Source organism: Pseudorasbora parva, chromosome 3 (assembly GCF_024679245.1).
Source record: "Pseudorasbora parva isolate DD20220531a chromosome 3, ASM2467924v1, whole genome shotgun sequence".
In the NCBI taxonomy this organism is placed as follows: domain Eukaryota; kingdom Metazoa; phylum Chordata; class Actinopteri; order Cypriniformes; family Gobionidae; genus Pseudorasbora; species Pseudorasbora parva.
Window position 1 is genome coordinate 46358333 of NC_090174.1, and position 19563 is coordinate 46377895.

Consider the following 19563-nt stretch of genomic DNA (forward strand, 5'->3'; position numbering starts at 1 on the left):
CTTTCTTAATCAATCTATTTGCTCTGCTTCTGAAATAATTTTCTTTTTTCTTCTTTATTATTCTTCTGAAATAATTTTCTTTTCTACTGACTATCTCTTAGGCTGAAACTGATGGCTGTTTAGGCATTGTTTTAATCTACTGTTAAATGAAAAAGCAGCATTTTTCTTACCAGTTCATGTTAAAGTCCAGTGCTCATCTGACCCCCAATCTCTCTCTCTCTCTCTCTCTCTCTCTCTCTCTCTCTCTCTCTCTCTCTCTCCTTCTCCTCTTCTCTCTCTCCTCTCTCTCTCCATCTTTCTTCTCTCTCTCTCTCTCTCTCTCTCTCTCTCTCTCTCTCTCCCCCCCCCCACACACACAGAAACACAGAAATGTATCAAAGCTTCTTTGAGCTCATCTCTGCCATATCGTTTTTGTGTTGTTTAATTCTCTCAGGTTCTGCAGGGCAGCTTTACTCGGTTCTCCTCTGAGACTCGTGCAGTGGGTCAGAAACAGATGGATTCTGTCAATAAGATGGTGAATGAGATGATTGACTGCAGTCACTCTGATGCTGCCACCATCGCAGAGTGGAAGGACGGACTGAACGAGTCCTGGGCGGATCTTCTGGAGCTCATGGAGACCAGAGCGCAGATGCTCGCAGCTTCGTACCAGTTGCACAAGTTCTTCACTGACTGTCAGGAGGTATACAAGCACACATACAACCAGAAATCATGTTTTTTGTACACATTCACAGTTCATTGACATATTGAAGGATCATCAATGTATCTGTTTTGTAGGTGCTGGTCAGATTGAGGGAAAGATGAGACAGCTGCCAGAGGTGAGGTCCTGTCAGGTGAGCTCTGCCAACCCTGGCACACTGCAGAGACTTCTGCACTCTTTCGAGCATTCCCTGCAGCTGCTGGTCTCGCAGGTAAGACTCACAATAACACACACTCGAACAAAACAACAGCACCTGTTCTGACCAGGTGCAGCAGCCACGATAAATAAGTGTTTAGGCTGGTTCATCCTCCTGATCCAGCAAGGGGTGGTTCCCATTTCAGCCGATAAGCACAATAACACTCAGAAACACAGTTACAACCGTCACACAGTGATCAATACTTTAAAGTCAGCATGAGACGGAAGTTGCAATAGTCTTTTTTCCCCCATTGTGACATACATCTGAGTAAAATGGCTTTCTCGAACAAGAACAAATATTGGGGGGACTTGATTTTTGTCCATTGGGAATTGATTGTATTGTTGTAGTTTGCTATTGCTGTGATCTAATATGGTGACAGGTTGTCCTGCTCTTGTGCAAATAAACACATCGATGGAGGAGGAATGTTTTTTGAAGAGGGAGGGAAGTTATTTTTATTAAAGATTATAAGGGCACATTATTTAATTATTTTTAAGTAATATTGTGTACAGGGTATATCATTTATAATAAACATTGCTACAATGTATTTTCCATAAAAAATAGGAATTGTCCATTTTAATTTCATAATGATTTTAACTAATCAAAATGAGTTAAGAGGGAAACCAGTTGCTGTTAATTAAATGAAATTTAAATTATTGTTAGTTTTAGTTTTTAGTCAAGTTTTAATAAAAGCATTTGCTTAATAACAATTAACCTCTTTTTGAGGCAGTTTTTCTGATGCTGAGTAAATAGAGACTTAAAATAATACATTGTTAATTAATGCTTTGTTAGCTAACTTTGTTATTTGTAACTTTCGTGATGTAAATTTCTGAAATGCATAACTTGGACAACTTCACCTTTGATAACAGATCACTCTAAAGTGTAATGTAGATGCATGCATGTTCTGTAAAGCTGCATATGTATTGTGAAAAGCACTACACAAATAAATGTGAATTTAAATATACTTGAACTCAAGTCTTTTTGTTTTTTAACCTTTGCCCCCTCAGGTACGCCAACTGCAAGAAAATGCAGCTCAGCTACGTGCAATTTACGCTGGGGAAAAGGCAGATGCCATTTTATGCCGTGAGCAGGAAGTGATGCAGGCCTGGAAAGAGCTCCTCGTTGCATGTGAGGGCAGCCGTGTGCAAGTTACCACAGTAACTGATAAGATCCAGTTCTTCGCCGTGGTGCGAGAACTGAGCATGTGGATGGATGGAATCATGGGACAGATTGGCTCAACTGACGATGCCAGGTACCAGATCAGTAATAGAACTTTACAGACTCATCCTGAATATACAGTTGGATTTAAACCAATCACAATAGACAATGTGCCTCAGGATAATGTGTGTGCATGTTTCTTGTTTGTGTCTGGGCGTGGGTTTCGGTGCTGGGTGGGTCCTTGTGTACGTGTCAGGGACCTCTCTGTGCTGGAGGGCATGATGTCCCAACATCAGAATCTGAAGAGTAAGATAGATAACAAGAGCAAGAACTTTGTTCATTGCGTGGAGATGGGAAAGATGCTGCTCGCTGCACGCAACCCTGCAGCTGAAGAGGTAGACACATACTCAAACACTGAACCATTTGTTTGCACAACTTAAAACATACATGAAACCAGAGGAAACTATATTGATATGTTTTTGATAACAGTGTAAACTGATTTTTGATAAATTCATTAGCATCCATATTAAATGAAATAATGAACCCCCCCCCCCCCCCCCCAAAAAAAAGAATACAATCTGCAGTGCGATTTACGTCGGGCAACTACTTTTGAACAGTAGTGTAAAATATCTTTAACATAGCTATACTCTCTGATCCAGGTAAAGGAAAAGCTAGAATATGTCATGGCAAAGCAGAAAGACCTGAATGAGCGATGGGAACAGCACTGGGAGAAGCTTCAGCAAGGTCAGTGAGAACTTTGTTTTGACATTATGTCAAATGTCTGCCAATTTGATCCTTCCTCAGAGTTATCCATAAGCTTTATTTGTGCCCTCCAGCCCAGCAGAGGTTGCAGTCCACCCAACCGGGATTGGCAGAGCAGTCCTGGCTCACAATCAAGGACCCAATCACTCCAATCACTCGTGAGACAGGGGGTGGGACAGACGAGGTAGAGGAGCTGATTCGCCGGCATGAAGCATTCAGGAAGGCCGCAGCCACATGGAAGGACCATTTCAGCTCATTACGACAGGTCATTATGGAAACAAAGACTTATAAATAACATAAAATGAAGAACTAAATAATAATAATTATTATCATTGTATTTTTGTTTAACTTTCTCTATCTCCTCCAATTTCAGGCAGAGAAGATGAAGGAGGAACTGAGCAAGCCACCTTCTACCTCCTCTCTCCTAAGCAGGCAGATGTTCCCTCTCTCCTGTCTTGTGCCCAGCTCCTCTTCGTCATCTTCGTCCTCCTCTCTTTTCCGTAACCCTCTTCAGGACTCACTTCTGGAGTCCAAGCCCGGGCCAGACCTCATGCATGCCACAGAACACATGGTGGCGCACACACTCGCTCAGCGGTTAGGATCCACCCTGAACCCCTACACGCCCGTTATGAATGGCTCCTCCTACCATGGGCTAAACCAGCCATCAGGGGTTGTGGCAGAGGGTCTTTCCTACCATGGGCTAAAACAACAGGGTGTTTCAGGGATGGATAATTCCAGCTATCAGGGGTTAAATCAACAAGTTGGTGTCTTGGGGGTAAACAGCTCCAGCTACACTGGACTAAACCAACAGGGTGTTTTAGGAGATGATGGCTCCAGCTACCATAGCCTGAACCATTTAGGTGCTGTGGGGGTGGTAGAGCCCAAATTAGGATATGCTTGGCAGCACCTGAAAGCTGACTGCTTTCAGCCCAAAATCAACCACATTCACAAAGCTGTTCCACCTTTACTGGAGGCTCACAGAGCTCAGCTTGCCGGTGGAGGACCAAATGTCCCAGCTCCTCCTATGGGCCTGGACCCCTCCCTGGAGATGATCCACAGCCGTTTACAAAGAGACCCCCGCGGGAGCCGCTCTGACCCGCAGATGGATCACCTGCGGCGGGAGAGAGAGTACCGGCTTGGCCGACAGACCTCCAGCGAGCAGGAGATCCAGGCGCGACTAAATGAGCTCCCGATGATTGTTAGGCAGGAACGCTACCGTCGAAGACTGGAGAGACAGTCGTCCAGTGAGCAGGAGGGTAGCGGTAGGCAGAGAGTACAGAAACATGATTCCAGCGATGCAGAATCTGGGAAAGAGCCATCCGACAAGAGACCATCTGGGTGAGTGTATATGGATTTGTTTCTGTGATGTCCTTAAAGGTAAAAGTAATTCATAAATTAAGTAATGGAATTTATTATTTAAATTATAAAAGGCATTAGCTTTTAAAGGTGTGTTTAGGGTTTGGGTTAATGTTAAAGATCCCCATGAGGAGAATAAAACCTGAAGTTAGCCAACAGTCTCAATGGAGCTTAATATACATACTAATTAACAGTGCTGTAATTGTTAAACCTAAAACACACCTGTGTGTGTGTACAAATGTGTATATATACAGGTCCTTCTAAAAACTTTTTGCATATTGTGATAAAGTTCATTATTTTCCATAATGTAATGATAAATTAAACTTTCATATATTTTAGATTCATTGTACTCCAACTGAAATATTTCAGGTCTTTTATTGTTTTAATACGGATGATTTTGGCATACAACTCATGAAAACCCCCCAAAATTAGCATATTTCATCTGACCAATAAAAGAAAAGTGTTTTTAATACAAAAAAGGTCAACCTCAAATAATTATGTTCAGTTATGCACTCAGTACTTGGTCAGGAATCCTTTTGCAGAAATGACTGCTTCAATGCGGCGTGGCATGGAGGCGATCAGCCTGTGGCACTGCTGAGGTGTTATGGAGGCCCAGGATGCTTCGATAGCGGCCTTAAGCTCATCCAGAGTGTTGGGTCTTGCGTCAACTTTCTCTTCACAATATCCCACAGATTCTCTATGGGGTTCAGGTCAGGAGAGTTGGCAGGCCAATTGAGCACAGTAATACCATGGTCAGTAAACCATTTACCAGTGGTTTTGGCACTGTGAGCAGGTGTCAGGTTGTGCTGAAAAACGAATTCTTCATCTCCATAAAGCTTTTCAGCAGATGGAAGCATGAAGTGCTCCAAAATCTCCTGATAGCTAGCTGCATTGACCCTGCTCTTGATAAAACACAGTGGACCAACACCAACAGCTGACATGGCACCCCAGACCATCACTGACTGTGGGTACTTGACACTGGACTTCAGGCATTTTGGCATTTCCTTCTCCCCAGTCTTCCTCCAGACTCTGGCACCTTGTTTTCCGAATGACATGCACAATTAGCTTGTACTTTGGACCACTGAGCAACAGTCCAGTGCTGCTTCTCTGTAGCCCAAAAGTGGCTTTACCTGGGGAATGCGGCACCTGTAGCCCATTTCCTGCACACGCCTGTGCGCGGTGGCTCTGGATGTTTCTACTCCAGACTCAGTCCACTGCTTCCGCAGGTCCCCCAAGGTCTGGAATCGGTCCTTATCCACAATCTTCCTCAGGGTCCGGTCACCGCTTCTCGTTGTGCAGCCTCTTACCCTCTCGCTTGAGGGTGTCAATGATAGCCTTCTGGACAGCAGTCAGGTCGGCAGTCTTACCCATGATTGCGGTTTTGAGTCATGAACCAGGCTGGGAGTTTTTAAAAGCCTCAGGAATCTTTTGCAGGTGTTTAGAGTTAATTAGTTGATTCAGATGATTAGGTTAATAGCTCGTTTAGAGAACCTTTTCATGATATGCTAATTTTTTGAGATAGGAATTTTGGGTTTTCATGAGCTGTATGCCAAAATCATCAGTATTAAAACAATAAAAGACCTGAAATATTTCAGTTGGTGTGCAATGAATCTAAAATATATGAAAGTTTAATTTTTATCATTACATTATGGAAAATAATGAACTTTATCACAATATGCTATTTTTTTAGAAGGACCTGTGTATTTGTATTTATATATATATATATATATATATATATATATATATATATATATATATATATATATATATATATATATATATAAAAATACATATATATAAAAATATATATATAAATATATATATATATATATATATATATATATATATATATATATATATATATATATATATATATATATATATATATATATATATATATATATATATAAATAAAAGAAACATTTGAAATAAACTGGGAATATAGATATTAAATGAAAAACTAACATTAAAAGCAAATAATTGCCAAATAATTTAAATTAAAAAAAATAACCAACTAAAATAGATATACAAGTAATTATAAAATTATAATAAAACTGACAAAAGCACATAGTAAAATTATAAAAACTATGAAAATATAAAAACAATAGCTAAATCCAAATATAATTAATACTATAAAAATATATACAAAATAATACTGAATTTTGAAATGAAAATATAAAAATGCTGGAAGTTTGTAGTGAGGATAATGTCTATGGTTAAGATTTAGAAGCTATATAAAAAAATAATATAAAAGCATAGAAAGTCCTGCCATGAACAAATAACAAATCTGTGTATGTACTCCTCTGTATATGGATATCTAACTTCTAAGTTGGCTTTCTTATCTTTTTTTAGGGAGAAGCGTTCCACTATGGCTGAGATTGTTGAGCAAGTGCAGGAGAGAGAAGCTTGCCATGTATGTGTCATGTGTCTGTACTGAATTTAATATTTGTCATAGATTCAATTCACATCATATATCACATTCCCCATCACCATCCTAATGCTTCCTCTAAACAATTTGTAATGCACCATTTAAAAGTTTGGGGTTAGTAAGATTTGTTATTTGTTTAAAAAAGTCTTTTCCAAGGCTATATCTTAAAATGTAATTTATTCTTGTGAAGGCAAATTCGAATTCTCAGCAGCCATTAGTCCAGTTTTAGTGTCCGACCTTCAAAAATCATTCTAATATGCTGATTTGGTGCCCAAGAAACATTTCTTAAAATGATCAATGTTGAAACACAAACAATGATTATTTGATGCATGGACAGTTCAAAACAACTGCATTCATTTAAAACAAAAAAGAATAACCATGTGAAAGTCTTTACTGTCACTTTAAATTGATTTATTAGATCCTTGCTGAATAAAAGTATTAACTGCTTTATAAAAAACATACTGACCCCAAACTGATTCATAGTATAGTGTGTTCAGGTGATTCTCTTTACCTTTAAATCAGTCCACACACCACTGATTTAAAGGTTTGGGATTTTTGTGCCATTTGTATCATTCAATAAGAATAGACGTACTGCAGGCACAGTGCTACAGTCTTGGTTCGGTGTCTTGCTCAAGGGCACAGTGGTGATAGAGCAGAATTGTGATAGCTCATACTCTTTAGTATTTTTATACATTTTATTGGTTTAGGTAAGGGTGATCTTATGCAGACTTTGCTGTATGTATAAATACACAGTGGGTACGGAAAGTATTCAGACCCCCTTATATTTTTCACTCTTTATTATATTGCAGCCATTTGCTAAAATCATTTAAGTTCATTTTTTTTCTCATGAATGTACAGACAGCACCCCATATTGACAGAAAAACACAGAATTGTAAACATTTTTGCAGATTTATTAAAAAAAGAAAAACAAATATCACATGGTCCTAAGTATTCAGACCCTTTGCTCAGTATTTAGTAGAAGCACCCTTTTGATCTAATAAATCCATGAGTCTTTTTGGGAAAGATGCAAAACCTGGATTTTGATTTTTCACACCTGGATTTGGGGATCCTCTGCCATTTCTCCTTGCAGATCCTCAGATCCTCAGTTCTGTCAGGTTGGATGGTAAACGTTTGTGGACAGCCATTTTCAGGTCTCTCCAGAGATGCTCAATGGGGTTTAAGTCAGGGTTCTGGCGGGGCCATTCAAGAACAGTTACGGAGTTGTTGTGAAGCCACTCCTTTGTTATTTTAGCTGTGTGCTTAGAATCATTGTCTTGTTTGGAAGGTGAACCTTCGGCCCAGTCTGAGGTCTTGAGCTCTCTGGAGAAGGTTTTCATCCAGAATATCGTCAATAACTTTGTAGGTAAAGTTGTTATTTCGATTTTTGTACGCACAATAACTATTTTCGTCGCAATGCCACAATTCTGTATCTGAGCTCTTCAGGCAGTTCCTTTGACCTCATGATTCTCATTTGCTCTGACATGCACTGTGAGCTGTAAGGTCTTATATAGACAGGTTTGTGGCTTTACTAATCAAGTCCAATCAATATAATCAAACACAGCTGGACTCAAATGAAGGTGTAGAACCATGGGCGTAGATTACGCGGGGGACGCGGGGGACGTGTCCCCCTCACTTTTAATAAAATGTATTTTCGTCCCCCGCACTTTTACTAGGTCTAGCCGATCTTAGTCGACCCGCTCCGAACGGGATTCAAACCGGCGCGTAACCTGAGCGGGGGCGGGCAAGTTAACAGGGACGCTAAAGACAGCCTTCTCTAATCACGGTCACGGCGTCACGGTCAAATGCATTTACATAGAAACCAATGTGAATACATCAAGATTTAAATTCAGAGACAAAAAATAATCTATGCATGACCTGCCGTTTTATTCGCATCTAAATGTGAGGAGGGCACTCTCTCTCTCTCACAGAAAGTCCAAAAGTGCATTCGTAGAGGTAATCGCTGGAGCTGCAGCTGAAGGAAAACAATCGTTATGAGAGATGAAACGTGACGACGACAATCAGACGATTGCGACAATATATGCTTAATGTGTGTTGTTCAAGAAGTCATCTCAATGTAGGCTATTTATTGACAATAAAGTAACCTATCATATGAATAATGCAGCTTTTACTGTTTAGTATCTTCTGCTCACCAAGGCTGCATTTATGTAATAAAAAATAGTTCAAACAGTAATATTTTGAAATATTATTACAAATTAAAACAGCTTTTTCCCTATGTGAATATAGTAATTTATTTCTGTGATCAAAGCTGAATTTATCATCATTACTCCAGTCTTCAGTGTCACATGATCCTTCACTAATCATTCTCATGTGATGAGTTTATAATCAAGAAACATGAATGATTATTATCTGTGTTGAAAACAGTTGTGCTGCTTAAAAATGTTGTGGAAACCATGATAGCTTACATGTTATTTTTCAGGATTCTTTAATGAATAGAAATTTCAATGGACAGTATTTATTTGCATTTATTAAATAAATTATTATCTTTTGTAATGTTAAAACTATCACTTGTGATCAATTTAATGCATGTCTGATCAACAAAAGTATTAAATTCTCTCTTTTTTAATTTTACCACAAATGTTTAGATGGTTTCCACAAAAATTAAGCAGCACCATGAGCAGCACAACTGATAATAATCATAAATGTTTGTTGATCATCTGAGAATGATTAGTGAAGGATCATGTGACACTGAAGACTGGAGTAATGATGATAAATTCAGCTTTGATCACAGGAATAAATCACACTTTACTATATCTTCACATAGAGAACAGCATGGTTTACATCAGAATATATATATATTTTTTTACATTGCATAAAATCTATGGAGACTTAATGCACAAGTGTTTGTAGTATATAAACCAATCATAAAATTGGCACAAAAAAAGGAGAATAATATTATAGATATTAATTATTGGTTATTGTTCAGCAGTGTATTTGATATCTTGCCCAATTAAAAGCAAGAGATGCGATAAATTATATTGGTCCAAAAAAAAAAAAAAAAATGGTATTAGGCTACGACATTTCTGTCCCCCTCACTTCTGAAAAGATGGCTACGCCCCTGTGTAGAACCATCTCAAGGATGATCAGAAGAAATGGACAGCACCTGAGTTAAATATATGAGTCACAGCAAAGGGCCTGAATACTTAGGACCATGTGACATTTCAGTTTTTCTTTTTTAATAAATCTGCAAAAATGTCAACAAATCTGTGTTTTTAAATGATTTTCTGTGTTGAACTTAAATGATTTTAGCAAATGGCTACAATATAACAAAAAGTGAAAAATTTAAGGGGGTCTGAATACTTTCGGTACCCACTGTAAGTGAAAGTGTGGTACAGTACAGTATGAACATTATATTTTTATAAGTAAAGATTGCACTTGAATGTCATAAAGTGAGAATGTCATGCAAAACACACCTAATTTTGATATACACACATTCAGTATCAAGAAACCATTTGTACATGCACAAAGAATATCTTCTTTTTCAGGCGAGGGGAGAGTCGTTCAGACCGTCCAGTAGCCTCTCTGCACCAGTGAGCCGCCTGGATCGCCCTCGAGCTCGTGACCGCCCCAAACCACGACGAAGACCTCGTCCAAAAGAACCCGAAGAGCCACGGAGGTCCCGTTCTGCGCCTGCTCAGAGTGTCCCATCTACACCTCAGCCTCCTACCCACACTGTCCATCACGAGGGCTTCTTGTACAGGAAACACGAAGAGGAGGGGAAAGAGAGAAGCCCAAACAGGTGTGTTTCTTACTTGTAACTGATTGCAATGTCTTGACATGATCTTTAGCTTTATTCATTTTTTTTTCTCATCATTATAATCTTGTTATGAATAATCTAAAGGTTTTTCATTGCTTTTGCTAATACAATAGAAATCCATAGACCGTAAAAAAAATAAGGAAACCACTGCCTTCCACTGAAGAAAAGTTAAGCCGCCAACGTTCGATATGGTGCTGACATCTTGCGCAGATTTGGGACAGAGTCTGCACAGTAGTGACCTCGGGACCGGGGTCTGTGCAGTAGAGAGCCACGATATCAAAAGCCCGCCCACACCCTCACAGATACAGAACAATTCTTTATGTGTTAAATTAACAGTTATGGAAATGTAGAAATGAAAGCTAAAGCCCCCCTCATTTTTATAGCATCAAATAACTAACTAAAACCACATTTATTTAAAAAATGAACACTTCAAATAAAATCAGGCATGATGAATCTGCCCAAAATGACAAAAACCATCTTTGGGAATAAAATATTTGAAGTGTAATTGGATCGTTTTGTTTGTCTCGCGTCCATTAGAATACATGGAGGGCGTGGAGGTTATGTGCAGTTTTCAACACAAGTGTTGTAGAAATCATGTTATCAAGCTATTAGCTAATGGATCCACAAATAATACGGTGTTCATAATAGCATGCATATTGTTAGATAGTAAAAAATACAAAAATTGTTGCTGCATGATCTACAACCTGCCACAGCTAGAGGTTGGCTATATTACATTCTGGTGAATGATGTTCATTGAGTGAGCTCTCACTGAATATGATGAATTAAATAAGGTTTTAACCCTTTTTTCATACTGAAAATATACTAAATGCAATTTAGGGTTAAGTGTATACAGCATACTGACGTTCATTTTAAATGTAATATGAATAGTCAAAGATGTGATATTACAAGATTGTGGGAAAACATTATTTTTTTAAGAATCAGACATTTAAACCCCATATTGATAAACTGCTGTTCCGAATATTGGGGTCAATGGTGGTCATGGCCCTGTGGATAGTACATTAGTAATGCTGTTCTGACTGTGTTTGTCTGATAATCGCGATACTAAATGCCTTGGTACGGCCTAATAACTCACAAAGTTTTTTTTACCTTTTGCACCTCCTGCAGCAAGTCGTGGGTCAATCTGTTCTGCGTACTCAAACAAGGGGAGATCGGTTTCTACAAGGATGCACGACACAAGACCACACCCTACAACGATGAGCCACTTCTCAACCTAGCCATCTGTGAATTTGACACTACTAATGGATACAAAAAGAAGAAGAATGTCTTCATTCTCAGGTAAAACTAACTCGGTGTGATCTTTAATAACTGAATTGCTGAATTATCTGCTAATCCACAGAAAACAATGACAAACAACCATGCAGGAAACGCACTTTCAGACCCCATGCTTTTTGCAGTTTTTGTGTTGTTTTGTTTTCTATTGAAATAGAAAGATATTGGGCATATGGATTGAAGGCTTGACTTATTTTTTATTTTTGTAAAAAGTCAAGAGGATTTATTACTCTACTGTTCAAAAGTTTGGTTAGTGAGGTTTTTTTTTTTTAAACAAATGTATTATTTTAATTTAAAGTGACAGTAAAGACATTTATATCGTTACAAAGATTTCTATTTTTAAAAAAAAATGCTGTTCTTTTGAACTTTGTATTCTTTCTAAAGAATCCAAAAAAATATTAAGCAACACAGCTGTTTTCCACATTGATAATAATAAGAAATGTTACTTAATCAGAACACTAAATCAGAGTATTAGAATCATTTTTAAAGGATCATGTGACTGAAGACAGGAGGAATGATGCTGAAAATTTGCATCACAGGCAAGGCTTGACATTAAGCATGTTCATGTGCTTGTCCTTCGGACAGGTAAATCGGTCATTCTCTTATCCGAGTAAAAAAATTGCTTGTCTGGAAAAAAGTTTTTAATTTGTTTAAATTGTAAATATTATTTATTCTGAAGCAATATTCTTACCAGTGTTCATTCAGCTTTGACATATTTAAATCGGCATATTTGTGATATATTTACCTTTTATAAAGGGCATTTCCCCCCTAATCTTATTAAATATAGGCTATGCTTCAGGTTTCATATTATATTCTTAAAGGGGTGGTAAAACACGATTTAGATTTTCTTACTTTAGCAAACGTGTAATGTTGCTGTTTGAGCATAAACAACATCTGCAAAGTTACAATGCTCAAAGTTTAAAGCAAAGGGAGATATTGGCTTTTTAAAAAATCAATTTCTAAGGACTACAACAAACGGCTGGTAAGGAACTACAGACATTTCCTCCAGGGTTGCTGACATCACAAACCCCAATATTTATATAAACCCCTCCTCTGAAATTATTAAATAAGGGGGGTGAGGCCATTTTTGTATTGCTGTGGAGAAGAGTAGGCTGGAGTGCACTAGGCGGTTGGTTAGCCAATCACAACACAGCTGGGCCAGCGAACCATTCAGAGCCCATTGCATATTTTTGAAGGACGCTTCATAGAACCAGGAAACCACCAGACCGTTTTTACAAGGAGGGACAGAGCAGTGTAGAATAAAGGCAAAATATATGAAAAATAATGCTTTTTTTGTGTTAAAACAAAGCATGAAAAAGTTACAGTGCAGTCCACAAAAACAATCAGGCCTATGCGTTTTACCACCCCTTTAAATTTAATCTATTCAAATGAAATTAAATGAAAATAAGACACAATATGGCTGATACCAATCAAATTAAATAATTTACACTGAAAAATTACAACTGCATTAAATAATGTTATGAGATTTGTATTTTTGGATAAACAAATAAGAAATGTTAGAAAGTACGTTTAAACTTAAAACAAAACCTTCAGCAGTGGGTGACCGTCTTAATAAGTGAGTCATTGAGTCATTCATTCAAATGATTCATTCAAATGGCTGATTCATTCCAGAATGAGGCAGTTGTTTACGAACAGGTCATTGAATCTATTGTCCCATTTTTTGAACTATTTTTGCTGCTGAAATAGAACAAAAGCACTCAATATTGCATTTAAAATGTAAGTGACTTAATGTTAATTTATTATTTATGGAACTGTCATATGAAATCAGTGTCATTTTCCGTTGTGATGGTATTCAGGGAAACGGCACTTTTGGTTTGTGTGATGTTGTTTAACTGTATCATATGTTATAAACATAAAAACTTGTTATGATTTCTCCTCGAGAGGCTGCGCGAGCATAAACAGTGCGACCTTGTTACCGTCAGTTCATTATATATTTTACTATTATCCACTATCGATCACCACATATAGTAAATAAATGCAAAATCAATCTTTCATTTTAGTGATTCGCTAGTTATTTTTTGTTATTGGCGTTTTAATCCGCTTGTCCATCGGGCAAGTAAAATGTTCTTTCACTTGCCCCTTCAAAAAATTCACTTGTCCCCGACAAGCGTTAATGTCGAGCCCTGACAGGAATAAATTACATTTTAAAATATAATAAAATGGATAAGAACTTCAAACTTTTGACGGTAGTGTACTATACCGTATGTCAAAGCCACAAACTCTTAACATCGCATGATCTTTCCATTTTAATAATTTTTCTCTATATATATTTATGTGTTTGTAATGATTATTTTCAGGACCACTGCTGAAGGGGACTACATTTTCCTGGCTAAGGATGAGGTAAAGACAAAGTCCCATCTGAGTGAAAAAGATCAGAGTTAGTCAAAAATGTTTGGTAAATATTCTTACTAAGTGTGCGTATGTTCTGTCTCGCAGGAGGATCTGAAAGGTTGGGTCAACAGCATCAACGCAAGCCTGAAAGAGATCGAGGACATTGCTAAGTGGGAGAAAGCCACAAACTCCTCAACTGACCCTGACAAATCAGAGCGCAAGGAGCGTTCAGAAGGGGCGGAGCCATTGGAGGGGGCGGAAAGATCCGAGAGGTCAGAGAAGTCTGAGCGTTCAGACCGTTCAGATAAAATAGAGGCATCGGACAAAAGCTCAGAAAAGAGGGACGCATCTGAGAAAGAGAGATGCGATAGAGATGAAAGGGAGGAGAGAGAGAGGGCCGATGGAGGAGACCGGGGTTCCAGGGGTTCTAGGGGTTCCAGGGGTTCCAGCACTTCGGGAAAAAGCAAATGACTCATCTCTCGACACGTTTATTTACTCATCCATCCCTCCATCTTTCCAGAGAGAAGACGGGACTTGCATTTCTCTGTCTTTGTCACTCTGTTTGTCCTGACAACTTGATTTCAGGACAGATGTAATTGATTATGTCCCTTGAATGTGTCAGTGTGTCTGTGTGCGTGTGCCAATGTGTTGAAGAGAACATCTGCGAAAGAATCAGTATATGAACGTATCCCAGCATCAGAGGGCTCGTTCAGCCACCCTGCTCGACTCTCACGGAAAAGGCACTTTAGATTATTGAGGATGACTATAGCCCTTAATATTTTAGAAGCGTTTTCTTGAAGCAATATACTGTATGTAGTAACCGATTCTGCTTGTTTTAGCTGCTCTGCTCTTCCAAGCGAGTGCAAGAGAGAGAAAGTGACAGAGAGGACTTCCAGAGAGAGAAATCAGGTGCGGTAGCCTATTAGGGACAGTGTTCCTCCTGATCGACATCCTTACACAGCCCCACACATGCATACGCACAGTGCATCATGGGAAAATGTTCGGTATGGAACACCATTCCCTCACCTGAGGCCGCACACGTCTTCCACCTGCTGCTCTTAGTAATGGTTTTAATCATGTGAGACGCTACACAGCGCTGAGGTGAGAGTGATTCAGTCCAAACTACACTTGACGAAGTCTCAATCACAATATGTGAATATGTGTGTGTGTGTGTGTGTGCGTGTGCGTGTGCGTGTGCGTGTGTGTGTGTGTGTGTGAATACAGCTCTATCCAGAAGGAGCTCAAATGTACTATGTATAATCTCTTTGATCGTATTTATTAGGTTATCGTGATACGAATTTAAAGTGCAAGGTTATTCTTCCCTGAATTAAGAGGGAGTACGATCAAACACCCCCCTGTACGTGTACAAATATGCTGCTTTTTATCATCTCTGCCCCCTTACATCACTCTTTGATTGTAAAATTAGTACACATAAAATAGGGTGTCTGTGATTTTGTCATGCTATAAAGAAAAAGATTGTATATATATATATTTGTATATATACTAGTAAACAAGATTTACTTCTATGAACTGCAGCGTCTAATTACAAAAAATATATATATAATTTTTATGAACTTATGAAAATGTAACAAGTTAAAAGTTGTTTTAAAGTGCCCCTGGCTGAATTTAGACGGTAAACATGCGCGTGAGCCGCCTTTTCCGAGATCTCTTGCATATGGAAACGCAACTTTTAATGTTTACGGTTTGTTTCGTGGCCAGGGCAAAAGATCAGGATACTTGTAAAAAGAAATCACCATTAAAAATACTCATCCGAGACTGTTTTGTGTTTAATTTAGATGTTAAGAGAACTGGCTCTTGACAGCAGTTGCAAATAATATTGACAAAGACAATGATATTTCCCCTAAAATAGTTAAATTACAAATGTGCAAATTATATTTAAGCAGATATGATACACACAAAAATACCAGAGTAAACAAGAATCATTAATAAACAATACAGTTTGTCTGTTTTAAGGTGTCTTATTTGTACTGATGGTCCTACGTTGCAAATCATTTTGGTGAGGTCAAGCTTTTCCTCTCTGGCTCTTGTTTTCACCACAAATTTTATCATCTGTGACTGGCCTCATTGTCTATGCAACAGCATCATACTCAAACTAAGACCAATGTCTGAATCTAGTCAATCTAAATCTGTAAATTATCACATTCGTAATTCAACTCTGTCAACAAACCTCCACTTGGAAGATAAATAACATTAGGACTTATACGATGGATTTTTGTGACAGATTTTTTCACAGTGGGTGCCTTATGAATGCATGTAATAAGCAGATGCAGGCACTTCCTCTAGTATTATATTCAGTATGTTTCAGATAAAACACGCATTTATGAATTAAATTAGTTTTGACCACAAAAGGCATTGCTTACGGACAGTTGATCCCTGAACAGCTCTAGTTGAACATGCAATGTTGACTTGCATGTTGGCAGTTGAGCTGATGTGCATTTGCTTTCAGTTCCTGCTGTCACATGACACAAACCAGCCCCTTATGACAGGAGAAAACAGTCACGCCCTCCAGACTGCCTTGGACTTGTGTGCTGGTCAAATCTGGTTCTGATTGGATGTCTTTGATTATTATGTCATAGAAAACTGCATAAATGAGGACACAACTCATTTTGCACTATGTATCTGTGTCTGATAAATGTGATTGATTGATTGATTGAATGTCTGTTACCAAAATGTTGCTCTGTATGTCTCTGTATTATCTTTGCTGAAGCAAACTCACTCCTGACAACCAGTCAATCAACTCCCCCCTTCCAAAGCATAGGCAAAAAAAACCCCTGAAGTCATCATACTGCAATTTCGGACTTTTACACATATCCAACATTTGTTTCAGAGGTACCTTGACTATGGTCTACCTGCAAAAAGCACAATTTCCCCTTAAACAACAATATGGAGTATTATAAAAAAAGACGCCGGATGTTGTCCTACGCCATGACCCCTGCATTTCCTAAAGCTGCCACAAGAGGTCAGTGTTGCAAAGTCATTGCCGTGCTAACACACTATTCTTCAAAAGAAAATGTAACCCAGAAATGTTGACAGGGTCACTACACTGCATAGTAGTCTGATTTTTATACCATGTGATCCGTTTTTGGTTTGCCAATCCTTCGTTTGTTTCTTTAGCAGTGCCACTCATTTATCTCCCCAGCTTGACCTCACCAGCAAGTCTTTATATTTTAATTATTTTTCTGAAAGAATGAAAAAAAAAAAAACAAGCCCTAAAATAGACAGTGTGGGTTGCCCTTCTTTATTCAAAGTCAGTTGTTTCACACATTAAATCAAAGAAAAAAAACTATTACGTTGCATGAATGAGAATATAGAGGTGATTTCTATGCAACAGCTGTGCATGTTTATCAAAAGGGTTTCAATCTTCAGCAAAGCACTGGGTTTGGATGATGATGATGACGATGATGATGATGATGGAGATATGAAATGAGATAAGAAATGAGTGGAATGAGCAGATCACTTGTATAGCTGAAATGAGACATTAAATCATTTATGTACTGATAACTGCACTACTTCATAAATACAGGTTGTATATATCAGTGTGCTGTGGCGTTTTGATTTTGGTTACTGTCTTATTTGCAGGTGTGTTTAAATTAAAATTGTTCATTTATAAATATTGCACCATTTAAAATTTTGTCCCTTTACTAATGATTACTTTACAGGCCACTTTTAAAGTACCTTTATATTTAAATAATAATAAAAACAAGCTTTACAGATAACATCAAAAGAAACATCTTTAACAGACATGATTGTAAGGTATAGGCCTTCATATAAAGAGTTTTGTTCTGACTGGACTATTGTCAGCATTTTCCATTTTCAAGTTGGCATTCATCAACAAAAGCTGCAGTTGGACAGCTTTTACCTTTAGATGAAAGAGACTAAATTAAAAGTAAAATAGGTTAAAGTAACAAGAGACGAAATTAAAATTGTATCCATTATTAAAATTGATGCTGTAACTGAAATTAAAAATGGACGTCATACAGTTTTGGTCCCGCCACCTTTTAAACCTGCCTCTGGTTAAAGTTGCACCCCTGCCTCTGTGTAACAGATACTGTTAATAGTGTCTGAAATTATTGGAGCTAATTTAGTGAAAGCATTTTCTGTTTTGTTCGTTAAAAATATAATGTAATACATTATTAATACCATCATTATTGTTATGATACATACCAATAATGATACATTATTGGTATGTATCATACCAATACATTATTAAATGCCATCAGTTCTTCATGATACATTATTAAATGACATCAGTTCTTCATGCCAAACTAGGACCTCAGAAAGCTTTTCTGAAATACTTGCTCTGTTTTAGACAGTACATTTCAGTAATAAACAAAAGCGAGTGTTTTGCTTACTAATGAAAAACTTGGCACTTTGATGCCAAAAGAATTGTCGGTTTCAAATAAAGAACAATATTTTACAATTAGTGTGTTACTGAAAATTAGGACATACAGCAGAAAAACTGAAATCACAAATAAGCATTTAAGAAAAACATTTACATTTTCTTGACATTAAATGTGGGTTTATTTACTGATAAAAAGTGACTTAAACCTACTTTGAAATGGAGATATTGAGATGCTTATTTCACTTCCCTGGAAAAAATAAATAATAATTCCAACATGAGCTTAAACAATCAACAATAACATGTATAAACCATTTTAGAGCATCTGTGGTGTAATACTTGCTGTATTAAAGGGTTACTTCAGCGATTAGCATATGGCTTTGTATCAGTAGAAACCCTGGAGAATATTCAAATTATTGTGCTTTCCCCCCTCATATCTCCCTGAGACAAGAGATTTATGCATTTTATTTCTGGAAAAATTCCTCCTATGATGCAAAATGACGATTTTTGCATCATAGGAGGAATGTTTGCCCAGAGGCTAAAGACTACAGCCAGCAGAGGGAGCCATTTCCGCATGTTTTGAATCTGCGCATGGGGGATGGGCGATTACACTCAGCTGGCAGGGAGAGCTCAGCTTGCAGACAGGATCATTTAAACGGAGCTATGGTGAGCAATGTAAGTCTTTTAACTTCTCAAATTCATTTCTATGAAAGTTAAGCTTGCAAAGGCATGAACTGAAACGCGTGCCAGACTGAACTCGCGTTGTGAATGTATGCCACGAATGTAGTCGCAATTACCTCAGCTCTCATCACTCCTGCAGTTAGTGCTCAGTGCTGTGACACTCGCGCGGTGACTCACTCATTATATTGAACAGACACGTTCAGTTTTTAATTGTAGTGTCTTCTCTAACTCTGTCACAGTAATGAAGTTGGTGGTGTTGGGAATGGCCTCACAGGGCAGCGAAGCATTCTGGGAATTGTAGTCTTTCATCCCCATGGGACAAAAATACATTTTCTGTCTTTTCTCAGTCTAGAAGACACCAAATTCAAAAATAATTTCACATTTCTACTGCATTGATGACCCGGTTTAAATACAGATTCATCTTCCCAGCGCTGAAGTACCCCTTTAACCACTTCACAACTTTGTCATATGCCTCTAAATTCTTCTGACACTTCAGTAATCCTGTATCCTC

The 19563-nt window shown here is 37.9% G+C and overlaps 1 protein-coding gene across 1 annotated transcript in view; it reads left to right on the forward strand.

Moving 5' to 3' along the window:
* Positions 1 to 17568, forward strand: part of sptbn4a (spectrin, beta, non-erythrocytic 4a) — a 39216-nt gene extending 21648 nt beyond the window's left edge. The window contains 12 exon segments of the mRNA XM_067439195.1: positions 434 to 683; positions 778 to 908; positions 1898 to 2142; positions 2305 to 2443; positions 2708 to 2792; positions 2885 to 3075; positions 3184 to 4148; positions 6519 to 6579; positions 10098 to 10351; positions 11495 to 11665; positions 13978 to 14020; positions 14117 to 17568. Coding sequence (XP_067295296.1) covers positions 434 to 683; positions 778 to 908; positions 1898 to 2142; positions 2305 to 2443; positions 2708 to 2792; positions 2885 to 3075; positions 3184 to 4148; positions 6519 to 6579; positions 10098 to 10351; positions 11495 to 11665; positions 13978 to 14020; positions 14117 to 14482 — 2901 coding nt within the window. The 3' untranslated portion in view covers positions 14483 to 17568.
* The last annotated feature ends 1995 nt before the right edge of the window (positions 17569 to 19563 follow it).